This window comes from Thunnus albacares, chromosome 22 (genome assembly GCF_914725855.1).
Source record: "Thunnus albacares chromosome 22, fThuAlb1.1, whole genome shotgun sequence".
Lineage (NCBI taxonomy): Eukaryota > Metazoa > Chordata > Actinopteri > Scombriformes > Scombridae > Thunnus > Thunnus albacares.
In genome coordinates, this window is record NC_058127.1 from 27,359,438 (window position 1) to 27,374,877 (window position 15,440).

Consider the following 15,440-nt stretch of genomic DNA (forward strand, 5'->3'; position numbering starts at 1 on the left):
TGCACCTAAGTCACATACGAGTGAAAACCACTTCCTACTGTTATGCAAAAATGAAGCTAAAGCTTGTGCTGCTAAGTGTGCTAAAGTTAACGAGTTAGTCTTCATCCTTCAAGTCTTTTCTTTTGTAAAAACAAAAATCACTTTTTGAAAACACACAAAACTCATCTAATCATTTGTATGAATTTGTATTTATGTTAAAGGTCACTTCAAATATTTTTACTAAAGATAATGTGGAAAAATAAAGATTTTAAATTCAGGATGGCTTAGATTGTATTTTGGGACAGTTCTGGGAGGATGGTGAAAAAATTAGTTAACAGCCCTGATATAGAGAAAGCAGCATATTAACTTGGCTTTTCTGCATAGATTCGAAATGCTGTGCCACCTACTGCCCCACATAGGTAGTATGTAGTAAGCCCTGATGTCCCACAAACTGCCACACTTCCACCCCCCATGGAGGAACAAGCAGCACCAGTGGATCAGATGATACCATTGGTACTACATGTAGTTCCAGTATATGTAAGTTCCACTTTTTAAGACTTGGGGTTCACTGTTTTTCAACACTAAACAGTAACAAAACCTTATCAGCTATGCTGTCTCTTCTTGTTGTTTTTCTCAGGATATCCACCAGATTCTCACAGCCTCACCGGAGGGCAGGGTGATTCTTGAAAGCCTTGATTTTGTAGACAGATGCACACACAGGGAGTGGATGAAATACATGTGGTGCTCTTTAATTCCAAGTCACAGTGCATCCAGAGTGAATCACAAATTAACTTAACCAGAGACAGGAAACTTAACTTAAAGACAGGCCACTAACTTAAACATATGGAAAAGTGAAAATCCTGTAAGCACCTAAATAGTGGTGTAAAAATTTTGTTTCACGATTGAAACATGACTAATCAATTGTGTAAATATGTTTTTTTGTTTACAGACCTACCTTTGGGACAAAAATGCCTTGGCTTCATCTTTAGTTCAGGCATTTCCCTGCTTGAAAGACACATCAGGCAGTGGTAGTGTAAGTAGTTTTTTAAAAAAAACTCCATAGAGGAATGGATGCTAACTAGAAAAATTTGCATTTTCTGAGTATGATGTGAATGTGTTTGATAAATGTAATTAATAGTGTCCTTTATAGTGCCTTTTAAGGTAAGGGGGCTTCTCACACATTTTGTGTAAAGTAGAAAATAGGAAAGACAAAAACAATCAGAATCCACCCCATCTCTATCACAAAAGATTTTAATTTCTTGCCAGGAAATGCGGTATATACAAGGCCGGAACCACCATCCAGCCACTGGATTCCTCAAAGAAAGGCTTAGGAACATTAGAAAGAGGCTGAGATCTGTGAGCAGGCTGCAAAGGCAAAAAGATAGCAAGCCTGAAAGGTCATACATACCAGTTAATAGTTGAAGTGAAAAATACTTTGGTAAAGCAAAAGACTCATACAGTTATTGACAATATTCTTACATGTGTTTTTACAGAATCTACCATATCTGAAGAGGGAGCCAAACAGCTAAAAGAATGGTTGAGACACAATTCTCAGCCCCTCAGCCAGGTGGAGGCATAGATGCAGCCCTGTACAGGGCACAGTTGATAAGGGGAAATAATTATATGTGGGATCCTCCAAGAGTTCCCATATCTAACGTCTCCAGGCATGATATGTGTCTAGTGCAAAATAATTTTACATATAACAGTGATGGATTATTTATAACCATCTTATATTAGTATGGCAGCTGCCACATTGAATTCCTTTTGAAAAATGTTTTCAATTCTTTAGATTGTGCAGGACTTTCTTGGTTTGCATGGAAAGACAGCACCAAAACTTTTTGAAACATGGCTGCCTATATATGCAGAGAGGATCCTGCACCTGGCAAGACAGGAAGGGAAACTCCCATTTCCTGTAGAAGAAATGACGCTGGATAAAATAGTTTTTTGTTGTACAGCACACTTTGCAAATATCAGTATTAGCATAGGTTTTTATTATATTTGGCTACTATATAACCAAATCACAGGTATGCCAATCCACATCATATTGATGCCTATAAAATTGTCTTCCCACAGTGTTGTCATCAAGCAGGTGTGGGGGGGGGGAAAGAGTTTATTTTGAGAGGTCAACAATCATGCGTAGAGCAGTTGGAGTAGCTACCCTTCACTGTTTGTCAGTTTAGCTTGTTTTTTTTTTGTTTGTTTTTTTTCATGTTAGCATTATCACACATTGTTGTCAGCTGTGGAGTAAATTGTTTTATCGCTGATCATATTTAATTGTCTTTATTCAGTATTGATATTTTTACACCCCATTGCTATTCAACATAATCTTTACTTTGTTTTATTTCTCTTTTTCTGTCTTTCTTTCATGCTTGCTTTCTTTCTTTCTTAGGTTGATTACCTGGAATACCTCCAATAGACTTAGGTGTTGAGGCCATACTCCTACATCCTGACACTGGATGATGACTACCAGTGCTCCTCTCAGGCATTTGTCATTCTGGGGGGGCAGGCTTTGGAGCAAAGCACACTGCTTGGGGCAGTTGATGTGTGCTTCAAGGCATTTTATATCTTTGACATTAACTACCCCAAAGCAGTGTGCTCCTGCATGGGACCCAAAAAGTGGTCTATGAAATGGGAGGAAGTGAGTCAACACCTGTGAAATTTCTACATACAGCAATACTTGCTTGCAAGTAGAGACTAGAGGACTCGATCCTTTTTCTTCTGCTGCTTCTGCTTATTGGTGTTAAATAATGCTCACTTAGAAGTCAAGAACAGCTTATTTATTTATTTTTTTGACAGTAATAGTTATGGGCATGTTATCATGTAGTAATGATGTTGTTGATTCAAGTGTTACAGTGTTTATGAAATGAAAAAAAATATGAATTTCTTATCGATTTTTGAAAAATAGTTGTTTCTGAAGTTCCAAAGTTGTTTAAAAGTGCGTTGTTTATTGCATATATGTATGACTTGAATTACCAAATCTTGGATGTACAGACTTAAAATAATGCACCATTCACCCTGAACAGTGTTGAAATTAAAAGATATATTATTGTCAATGCATGTCTATGTTTGGTTTGCGGTGGAACAAAACAAAAAAGTTGTAACAAAAACTGAATTCATGCTTATTCTACAAAGACATTCTAAAATAGCCTGGACAAAATTATTGGTACCCTTTAGAAGTTGTAAGAAATTACTTGTAGTGATACTTTAAGCAGACTATTGTTTTAATTAGTATCACAGGTGTTTTCAATCTTTTAATCACTCATGCAGCCAGTTTAGAAGGAGAAAATCACCCACTCTGCTGTTTTGTGCCACTGTGTGCATCACATTGAACATGGAAAGCAGGAGGAAAACTGTAAGTGGGTGTGGTTTGAAAATTGATTAGAAAAAAGGTAATAGCCAAGCATGGTCAACGTACAAGACCATCTCAAAAGAGCTTGATGTTCCTGTGACTACTGTTGCCAATATAATTAAGAAGTTTAAGTCCCATGGAACTGTAGCCAACATCTCTGGACATGATCGCAAGAGGAAATTCGGCTCGAGATTGAACAGAAGGATTGCCTGAATGGTCAAGAAAGAACCAAGGAAAACTTCAATACAGATGCAAGCTGAAGAAGCTAAGGTACAATAGTTTCAAGTCACACCATCTGTCACTGTCTGAATGAAAATGGGCTCCATAGTAGAAGACCCAGGAAGACCCCACTTCTAAGAGGGAGACACAATAAAGCCAGACTGGACTTTGCCAAAGTGCATGTTGACAAGCCACAATCCTTCTGGGAGAATGTGCTTTGGACAGATGAAACAAAATTGGAGCTTTTTGGTAAATCACACCAACCCTATACTTACAAAGTGGAGGAGGCTCAGTGATGTTTTGGGGTTGTTTTGCTGCATCAGGTACTGGTTACATTGAATCTGTGCAGGGCACAATGAAATCAGAAGACTATCAAGGCATTTTGGAGTGAAACATACAGCCTAGTGCCAGAAAGCTGTGTCATAGTAGCAGGTCATGGGTCTTCCAGCAGGCTAATGACCCCAAACATAAATCAAAAAGCACCCAGAGCGGATAAAAAGAAAATATCGGACCATTCTAAAGTGGGCTGCTATGGGTCCTGAATCCCATTGAACATCTGTGGAAAGAGCTGAAACTTGCAGTTGGAAGTGAGTTTTTCATAATATGGCCCCTTTTAAATAATATGTTCAGCTGTAAATGAAAAGCAAAGTTTCAGTTATATTCAGTGTGAAATAAGGAATGATTGATACCATACGTCAGTTTCAACTTAATACAGAGAAAATTAATTTTTTTTTGACCATGTCTGTATTTTGCATAGGCTAGTATATCAAAGAAATTTAACTGTTAACATACATGTGTAGTCTACATGAAAATAATAATAACCTATTGATGAAGTTCTAGTCAATTTGAACAAACATTTGGATAGAATATTTAACCAATTTATGTGGTAGAATTAACCCAGCATTATAGTTAATATGAATATTCAACACATCCTGCTTGGTTAAATGAACAACCCATCTTGTGCTAGATTAACCCAGCGTGTGATTGGTCCAATAGTTACCCAGCAGTGTAGTTGAAAACTACCCAGATTGGGTTATTTTCAACCCTGCATTTTTTAGGGTGTAGAGAACCAACAAACCCATTCTTAATTAAATTTGCGTTTTAATAAGTAAATACGTTTAAAAATAGCATATCAACCAAATACAAAATAGACAATCAGAAAGGCAAGAAGGACAGGACACACAATATGTAAGTTGTCATTGATAGGTTTTGTTTTGATTATTTTGTTTTTGTTGTTTGAAGTTACCTTTCGAGATTAAACATAATGTGTGTTAAAATGGTGGGCATTATAAACTGCAGCTTCAGCATACACCTTTCTTTCAGACTGCAGAAAAAGAAAAACTTTAAGTTGGGTTATTGTGCTGTTTTGAACTTCTCTATTTAAGTATCTGTCTCTTTTTTTCTCATGTGTTTATGTATGTATAAAATATGAATAAATGATTTTTATATGCAGACCAGAAAATAAATTCTAAATTCTAAAATTCTAATCATAAACATATGGCCAAAGCAACCAAAGAGCTTTTCAGGGTGAGGAGGTGGAATATCCTGGACTGGCCAAGTCAATCCCATGATCTCAATCCCACTGAGCTGCATTCCACCTTCTGAAGACCAGGCTAAAGGCAGAGAAACCCCAAAACAAGCAAGAGCTGAAGGTGTCTGAAGTGAAGGGCACTATATGTTAAAAGGGCTATGTCTCCCACACAGTTCTTTCTATATTGATGCAAACCTGCTCAAATTAAAGCTGAGACTTGGTACTTTAATGTAATATCCATATTTATTTGAAATTGAATGTGCTGAAGAAATGTAGCACTGTCTAAATACTTACTGTCTGCACATATACCATTCTCCACAGTGAAGCTCAAACATCCAATAAGCAAAACACATTTTTGAGTGGAGGAGGACTTAGACACTTTTTAAAGGTAAACCTTTGTTCAGTGTGGAACACAGCTACAGAGTGACCAACACCATCAACTATATTCATGATTCTCTATTAGAGATAGCAGATTTCACAGTTTTAATTTGTATTTGGAATCACCTTTACACACACACACACACACAGAAATGATCCTTGCAGAGGCGAGCTCTTCACAAGTACATAAAAAACAATTTATTTATAAATATCTGCCTTGTAAATAGCCTCTGAACTCTGGGAACTTACAAGTGTGGCGTCCATGGAGCCTTTATGTCTGGGCATCTCTTTACTTTCTGAGGTCACTCACATATACAAGCATGCAAATATGCAACATGCACAGGAAACCACAGACGACAGTGCAACATGTACTTCTTCATCATATACATCTGTCTCTCAAAACCACGCAGACAGATGCAGAAAAACACTGGTTGCAATGACACAAGAGCTTTTCCTGTTCCTTTAATCACAAGACACTAGTTGACTCAAGACTTGACTCGGCCTAGAGATTTAGTGACTCAACTACAACACTGGTGTGTCCATATAGTCATTTTGTGCAAAATTTGACAAATTTGACAGATCGGCAACACTTTCAAGTCTGTATTAGAAATGGTTCTCATAATTACCTGTACTGTATGTGAAAGTTGTTGCTCACAGGGTAACCCACTGAAAATTATCACCATTTGTACAGTTCCCCAAACAGCAGACAGACACAGTTAGCGACTAGCTGGTGAATATCATGGAGCATTTCACAGCTAAAGAGCCAGATATTTCCCTCAGGAGTTGGTGGAGACCAAACCAGAGCTAAAATGGGATTGAACGTTGGACTCCACCACACCACTCCAAATGAATACTAATGTTGCTCTGTTTCTGCTCGATGTGGAAATAGGGAACTGTTTAACAAATTCAACATATGGACACTCAAGTGCCAAAAAAAAAAGTTATTACAGATTTAAATATCTGATGGCATTTTTTAACCTTGACACAACAACTTTGTTTTCTTGTTTGGGTTTTCTATTCTAGACCTAAACTGTCCTCTCATGATCATTAGATACAAACAGGTTTGGCATTGGCAGAGAAGATTTGGCAAATTTTTCATGGGCACAACTTCTGCTGCTCATCCCACAAATGCATGTTCCTTACAAATGTGGCACCATTTAAAAGGGAAATAAACAGGCTTTCCAATTATATAAGATTTATTGCAAAAAAGCATTGTTTCAACAAAGAAATAATCTACCAAACACAAATTTCCTTACTTTTTGTGCTAAGTTTATTATGACTCTGAGTTACATAAAATTCAATTGTTCAAATAAAATGATGCAAAGTCTCTCTGTGCTAATTAGTTAGAATCACTTTAATTATTAATTCTTTTTTAAAACTGATAATAAGTTGCTTAAAGGAACAGTTTGACATTTTGGGAATCACCCTTATTCGCTTGCTTTTTAAAAGTAAGATAAGATTTCACTCTTTTAATGTTTGAGCAGCTGGCTGTTGATCAAGCTACCTGTTGTCATACAGAGACCAGAACTAAAACCAAACGTGCTGTTAGTCTGTTTTGTCAAAAAAATTGTTCAAGCATATAACTGTCCCTGAAATCACTTAAATGAGATGCAATGTGTTGATTAGCTGCCAGTTTCTGCCATGAACACTCGGGGCAGTGGGCTACCGCAGCACAGCACCCGTGGACCAACTCTAGTTCTTTTGCTGTTGCCTTATTCAGGGGCACTGACAGGAGTATTAACCCTAAACCCACACAAACATAGGGAAAACGTGCAAACTCTGCACAGAAAGGCCACCATGCTGCCAACATGTTTTAAGATGTGATGCTGTGGTTAAGGTTTAGTTGGTTACAAAAACCACTTTTAACCAACCAAAAACCAGATTTAGGGAAACATCATGGTTCTGGTTAAAAGGACTACTTCCTTGGGGTTAGGAGACCTTCATTGTCATGGTTACGATAATACTGTTCTTCTGGATTGCTTGTTAACATGCTAACATTGTGGCCTTTCACAGCTGGTGTGCTGCTTTCACTTTCACTTCCCATATGCTGGTTGACTAAGAATCTTTATATATACAGTATGTGTAAGCAGTAAGTCTGCACGTTAAGAGCTTTAAAAACACATACTCCACTAATAGCACCTTCAATTGCGCAGCATTTGCACCCACAATCTGCCCATTCTAAGGTCGTATTCACAAAAGATTTTGCCGGTGCAAACACGCCCACAAAGTTTTGCAGCTGAGTGCAATTTTTCCCTTGTTTTGCATCTGATTGAGTAAGTGGAGTTGTTTCCAGTGTTTCAGGCTTTTCTCCATATTTCAGCACACAGATTGGTCCATAATGAAAACTGCAGAGAGCACAGCAGCCTCAAACTGCATGTCTTTAATTAGCAGAGGGGGAAGAACAGGTTATGGAGAGTCCCTTGGGATTTACTCCTGATAGATGTAACAGTGGAGCAGAGGAGAGAGACTGAGATAACGATGTGACTGACCTGAGAACTGGTATTTGACATGTTTGGTTTTTTTTCTTCCCAAAAACAAATAATTTTTAAAATATTTGTATGAAACAAATATTTGTATAAAACCCAGTATTTGTGCTTTGCCGAATAATGTATTTGTATTCGGGCACACCCCTACTGTCAAAATACAGCTATTAATGTGACTCAGCCAGGTCTGAGACATGTTAGATTAATGTCTGAATCTTACAATAATGTTGTTCAAGTGTCACTGATTGTACCCAGGATTTCAAAGAAACATCAGCATTGATGTTCTGTTTGTTGCCCACAGCTGGCTGTGTGTCACAGCTGGCTGCAGCATCACACAGCAGCTGAAACAATAAGTGAGTCTCCAAACTGAGAAAGAGACTGTCTGCATTTATGCACATGGCACAGCAGCAGTAACTTTATTAACACTGGATCAGTCAGGATCTAACAGTAATTAATGTTCTGTATTTTGCTACATATCGACACAGGTAAACTGTTACACACAGACTCCAGGTTTATATGGTGCAATTGTTTGCAATAAAGCAGCTCCTTACTGTATGGATGAAGATTTGAAGAGAGGGAGAAATAGAGAGTGAGTGAGGAGTGAGTGTGGTTAGCACTAATTATCTGAAGATGCTAATAACTCCACCCTAGTTGTGTGTGGCAATTAGTGCTGGTCTTTCTTAATTAGACTGTTTTTGCAGCAAGGCTTATTTGCATAGAAAGGGGCTAATTTTGCACCAAATGTATGAATATTACCTAATTTACATACATGCAAATGGAACAGGCGCATCATGTCGCTATTTCCTTGGCAGCACAATATGCGATGCATTTTACCCTCTGCAGGTTTTGTGAATTACATGCTGTCTTTTTGTCTTATTTTCACAGGTTTAGTGGCCACAAAAGCCACGCAATCCTTTTGTGGATTTGGCCCAAAGTGTGCATTCTTTCATAATTCATGTAGCCAGTGTTATTTATTTATTTATTTTTTATTTTTTATAGGGAAAGACACAGAATATTCACTGCTACATATCATAGCATTTATTGGCTAAGCAACATTTATCCTTAGATGGACTTCCATGAAAAATGCATTGCAATAAAAATACAAACAGATTTACACAAACAATCAATACTGTATAAATTGATATATAGTAATAGATAGTTATAGGGTAAAAGATAAGGGGTTCCAGATGTAACTGTTGTGGGCTCTGGTGAAATGTGTTGCTCAGTTCCACCTGTCAATAAAGTTGGCAGATTTCAATTTTCAATAGATTTAGTGGTACTGATGCTTCTTAATCTTCTTGATCTTCTCTTCCTGTTACATAAAATGCATGACAGCCAGTGTATGCTTTTAACAAGCTAGCTCACACGAAGCATCTAAAGAATTTATAGCTGTTCAGAATGTTTATACTGGAAGGGGATGTGAAAAACCTGTTGATACAAAGAGTCCGCTGATGGGTAATAATTGGCGCTTCAACAGTCCTTTAGCTGTTGTTAGGCATTCTGCTCCTGCTGGTTGCCTGTAGAGAACTTTGACTATTCAAGGGGAACATCCTCTGAACAGTGCTTAGGCTTACCTTCCCCTTGAAGGTGTCTGTGGTGAAATAATACGTAATGGGGTCAAGTACTGTGTTGAGACATGCCACCATCAGGCTGTAGCGGTATGCAGCTAGCATGGGGCATGATATTTTGTCTCTGTACAGAGAGAGGAGGCCCAGGATGGCATGGTATGGGAGGAAGCTGAGTAGGAAAATGAAGAGGCTGGCAGCAATCATTCTCTTGATCTTCCTGCTGTCCACTAGGTTGGTCTGGGCCACAGTGCTTTTCTGGACAGCACGGACCAAACCCCAAGAGCAGATTAGCATAACTACTAAAGGGATCGCAAACCCCACAAAGAGTGTGGGTATAACCACCAGTGGCTGTATGGCATAGACTGGAAAGTTATCAAAACAATGCGTCTCATTGGAAACTTGTCTGCGCTTGGAGAGGTAGATGGGCAGGCTGGCACCAAAAGTGAGCATCCATATTCCGAGGCAAACCAGCGGCGCTTTCTTCCTCCCTTGCTGGACACAGTTTGACATAGGGAAGGTCACAGCCATGCAGCGGTCAAAGCAAATGCAAGTAAGGAGAAAGATGCTCCCATACATGTTGGCCTTCAGGACCAGACCGATGACATCACACAGCACCGAAGAGTGGTAAGTAAATCCCAGATGGTAGTAGATCCTCATGGGCAACGTAAGGATGAGCAGTACATCTGCCAATGCCAGGTTGGTCATGTAGACAGTGGTTTGTGATCGGGATTTGGTGTGTCTGAAGAAAACCACCAGTGATATGAGATTAAAAATGAGACCCGTGATGAAGATGAAGGAGTACGTGCACACGGCGAAGATGCTGATGTGGCTTGTACTGTCATTGTGGCAGTCAGTGGTGGTGTTGATGGACATAATGACCTGAGAGACAGAAGAAAGACAAGAGTAGTTAGGAAAAAGACTAAGAACTTCCTCTATAAGCAGCAAAGACAGATGTAGTGTCATGTTATAAAATCACAAGCATCTCAGGAAGGAGGTCAGGGTGGATGGTTGAGTCAACTGTAGCCAATTGAGACTGTGGTTCATGTCTCATTTCCTAACCTTAACCAAGTAGTTACAATCACCTAAACCTAACAGAGGTTGGATCAGAAAACATTAGTATGAATCATTTTTGGGCCATATGAGGTGATTTTGGAAGGCACTGACAGATCACCTATTTTGTCATTCACAGAGGGGAAGGATGATGCTCCATCTAACAGTCAGTTTGCAGAATGAGCTGTAGACAAGGCATATGAAAATGGACTCTCTCCATTTAGATTGGCTGCTATTATCACCTCTGCAAGAAGTAAGACCAGCAAGTCAGCCAGTGAAACTTAACAAGCTAAAGAAAGATGACACTGCAGGTATTAAATCATGATGGCAACATGTGTGGTGGATCAGTCTTACAGCATATTATGAAAGGACTCTGCCTGCTCTGAGCTCTTTTAAAGGAAAATTGCAGCTCTATGTGTCATACTAACTTTGCTCTCTCCAGCTCCATTATAGAGATTCGGGGGATTCACAAAATGTTTATCGCATAAAACAATGTATATCCAGGCAAGCTGCTGAGCCTAAGACCCCAGGGACAGCACTGGGCTTTGGAGCGAAATCAACATAATTGCCAAATTGTCTAACCATGTACAACTTCTGGGTCCATAACATTATGCACATTGGCCCAAAAAGACCTTTTCCCATAGACTTATATGTGAAAGAGATGTATGTAAATCAGTGGATACATTTTTTTGAGCGTCACAACCATTGAGAAAGGACTCGTTTCACTATCAGAATTTGATCCATTCGGTCTTGGCACATTGGCCCAGAGAGCATGCACAGTATTTTTTCATTGGGGCAACGGGAAGTGACTTTTTTGGCTTCATGCACCATTGAGCAACTTTCATAGGAATGTTTGGGCCCCCCCTTCAATGCTGTATCCAGTTCTCTTTATACATTCATGGCTGAGCCACCAGCATCTTTCCAAATACACAGAATTTGTACTTGAATTGCTTCCAAAGTTTGTTTGAGTCTGGACGAAAGTGAACACATAAACTAACTGCCTGTGGCAGCCATCATAGCTAACTGCATAGAGATCTATATATGGGGCAGCTTACCGGCAAACCTAACCACCACCTAACCACCTCCGGCAAACCTAACCACCACAGTTTGTTTACATGTATGAGGCTGATGAATTGTCCCATGGATTATTATGAGGACAATCGTGAGTTTCACTTTGACTGGCCAACCATATTTAGTTGAGCCACATAGAGGAACACATAGAGGAAATAAAGGAGGCAGAAGGGCAACAGCACTGTCAGGAAAGTTAACATACAGTAACAGTTACCTCTGAGAAACTGCTGTTGTTACTGCATTGCTCTCCTGATGAGATAAGAAGAAAAAAAATTCTGCAGGGTGGGACCTGTTGCTGCCAGACTTCAGCTCCACATGGTAAGACAAATGCGATTACAACACATAAAATGTAATAAGTAATTACAGTATTGTCCAGTGGTTGCCCATGAAAACTGCACAGTTTGTACCTTGTCATTTCATCCTTGCAATTTGGAAACTTGCAGGCATGAACCATTTTATTTCATCTTCTAAGTGATGAGGCACTGAGCTATCCACAGCCTCATATGTAAACAAACTGACAAGCAAGTTGTCCCAGATATACAGTACTGTGCAAAAGTTTTAGGCACTAAAAGTAAAGTGAGAATGATTACAAAAATATTGCTATAAATTGTTTTAATTTATCAATTAACTTCTTACAAAGTTGAGTAAACAGCAGAAACCTAAATGAAATCAATATTTGCTGTGAGCAGCTTGCCTTTAAAACAGCAGCAGTTCTCCTCGGTTCACTTTAACACAGTTTTTCATGGTAATATGGAAGGGAGATGGTTTGTCCACCCAGTGCATGCACAGACATACAATGGTGAACATACTGTAGTCCATCAACTTGTAGTCAAGTTGATGTGTTGTTTGAACTAAAAATGGCTTTCTTAATATACATAGTGACTGAACAAGAGAAGCTAGTGAAAGGTGTCAAAATGTGTAACGATTTTCATTTCAGAAAACAAAGAGGCAAACAAACTGTGCCTACTGCATTATAAGTAGTACCTTTTATGTGCCGATGTCTCTATTTAAAACATTTTAAACAGGAAGAACAACAAGCTGCACATAAACACATATTCGGAACATATATCACACTGCGGGACTGCGGTTTTTAAGCTGAACCTCGCCTAAGTTCCGGAACGACTCTACTCTATGAAAGCAAGCAGCTAATGATGTGATCTGCTGCTTAATATACCTCACAGAAGCCACATCCTTGAGTCATTTGTCTTAAGTCCTGACAAAAACTATTATTTTTTAATGTATTTTTTCAGTGTGATCCAAGTGCATTCATCATGTATTGAAGAGGAACATGGTTTCTTATCTCAGCCTGCAGCTCCCGGGGGAAAGCAGAACTCAGTTCTGTTACTGGCATTAATTCACTCAGCAACAAATTGACAAAATTATCTTTATCACTATTCCTGTACACAGAGTGTCAAATGTATTTAACCAAACAAAATTTGCATTTTAGGCCTACATGATATTTTCACTACTGAATTATATCTTTGGTTGTTAAACTTTTGCAGGTTTTATAAGCAACACATTTAAAAGAAAAAAGAGATTAATCTCTTATTTGCCTTAATTTGCCTTCAAGGTTTTTATTGTTATTTTATTTGTTTGTAACTAATAACTCCTCTGCTCTCACGACTAGACTTAATCTCTAAATATTAATTTTTACAACTTTATGGTTCTCATACAGTAGAGTAAACACCCATACATGTACCCACATGAGTCATTTCCATCAGCACATGCCTTTTTCCTTTTTGACAGATTTGTATGTACTGTGAAATGGAATGAGACATGCAGCACATTCATACAGTATACAAATGTAGAATTGCACTCACAGTGTGACTTTACCTGTTGTATGTAGCACAAGAGGAGAAGATCCAGGCAGAGGAATGTGTGTCTGTCACCCCAGCATATGACAAACTGATCTGCCTGTCACACTCTAGGTGTGTGAGACTCAGCACAGGAAGTTGACAAATCTTAAGATCTCTCTCTCGCAATGTTAGTCTTTATGTATCCACTACTTTCTGTAGTCCTGCTAATGTGAAAATGTGGCTTACATAATTATGACAATATAGATTCAGCTTATATCTCCATCTTCACAATTTATGTCCTTGTCAATTTTTACTTTAAAAAAAGATCTTCTTATTTATTTCAGCAATTTCATCTTGACACCAGATCCAGCCCAAACAGGTCTAAGACCATCTCTAGACCAAGACCAGAAGAATGAAACAAATTAGGCAAAGAAAAATGTCCACATCTTTCCAAATGTTGAAATAATGCAAATTCATGAGAGGAGAGATGTATGAAGGATGGAAAATGACTGAAGTATAAATAAATAAATGCAGAAATAAATAATTAAACATTTTATGATTATGAAAAATGAATACATTTTGGTAATGAAAAAGGTTTGGATTGGATTTTGAGCTGGTAAGAACATCCTCATTAAGTACTCAACCAACAAATATGTAAAAATTAAAATCAGCCAGTTTTCTTGAAAAATGATTGATTACAATCAACATACAGTATAAATTAGGGAGTCAAAACCAAAGCACCATTATTTGAACAATAACATTATAAATTACTCATTTGTAATATTTTATTAATTAAAAATTACACACATCAAAAATGGTAGGCCCTGAAGGTCCTGACTGACCTCCTCTGTTCAGTTATGTCACTGGTTATCAACAGTTATTAAGTGTCAAATGACAGTCAAACATTTAAGAACTTAATATTTTATACAAAATTACATATATACAAAATTTACATTTCTACATAAAATTAGTATAGTTTACTAAAGGCTACAGGCTGTGGCTCAGGAGGACAAGATCAAAAAGGTCAAATCAGCAGGGGTCAAAGGCAGGAAAGACACACAGTTGGCATCTTGTTGATCAAGGGGTTGTTCCCAGATGTCACTTGATTATCAAGTCTCTACCCAAATGTGTATTTTCTTCTTCACTTTGCAAAGAACAAGCCCATGTAATGTTACTATGAGACAAAAGGCAGAAGTGCATGAGTTACTAACAGCAAACTCATGGCTGATTACTAAATAAAGCAATAGGGATTAGCTAACGCTAAATCTTAGCCAGTTAGCTTGAGTGTTGTGTCTTTAGGTTCACAAAACTTTCCCTTACTGACTTGCGTTAAGTCCTTTGCACACCAGGGGCGTTTTTTTCGTGTCAATATATTTTTTCAAACTGTTGTTTTTGTCATAAGTACTTTCACACAGAACATGAATATTATGTGTCAAAAAAGCGACATAAGGTTTTTTTTGGAATGAGGTCGATTTTTCTGAGTTTTCACACAGTAAATAAAAGCATCAACAATCCCAAAGTGTAATTTGCACAGACAGCTGTTAATTGCGAAGGCTATTCATCACACCCTGGTGTGTAAAGGCCTTAGGTGTTATTACTTACAATTTTTCTCAATCGCGTACACACTGTAACTGGGCCTTATAAACATCCCAAACCATGACACCATCTACCAAAAGACAGACCCATTTCCCAAATCTATAACCCCCCTTGTCTTCACACATGATTCAGATTTGTTTAACTTTTTGTGAAAAACTCTACACGCAAATCCCTTCACATATCACTGGCTGTACCATGTGCTCATTTAGAAAGCACTGGTATTCAATATCATCAACTCAAGTCATCACAGCTGGAACCCAATTAACACACAATTCCCCAGGTGGAAACACTAAGTGTCAAAATTGTTTACTCTCCAATCAGAACCTCAGGATAGATAGATAAAAGAGCCATGGGTCAGTTTACTTGTTTTGGAACAATGGATCCACAAAGACACAAAGATAGAGAAAGAGGGCACAGGAG

The 15,440-nt window shown here is 38.2% G+C and overlaps 1 protein-coding gene and 1 long non-coding RNA gene across 2 annotated transcripts; one reads left to right on the forward strand and one right to left on the reverse strand.

Moving 5' to 3' along the window:
• Positions 1-283: 283 nt before the first annotated feature.
• LOC122973354 lies at positions 284-1,006 on the forward strand. The gene is made up of 3 exons (XR_006399992.1): positions 284-516; positions 617-655; positions 929-1,006. It is a non-coding gene; the product is annotated as an uncharacterized LOC122973354 (long non-coding RNA).
• An 8,117-nt stretch (positions 1,007-9,123) lies between these two features.
• Positions 9,124-13,507, reverse strand: LOC122973911 (lysophosphatidic acid receptor 6). The gene is made up of 2 exons (XM_044341708.1): positions 13,462-13,507; positions 9,124-10,386 (listed from the first exon to the last, which is right to left on the reverse strand). Exon 2 carries the CDS (start codon positions 10,378-10,380, stop codon positions 9,421-9,423), a length of 960 nt encoding a protein of 319 aa, XP_044197643.1. The 5' UTR covers positions 10,381-10,386; positions 13,462-13,507; the 3' UTR covers positions 9,124-9,420.
• Between the last annotated feature and the right edge of the window lie 1,933 nt (positions 13,508-15,440).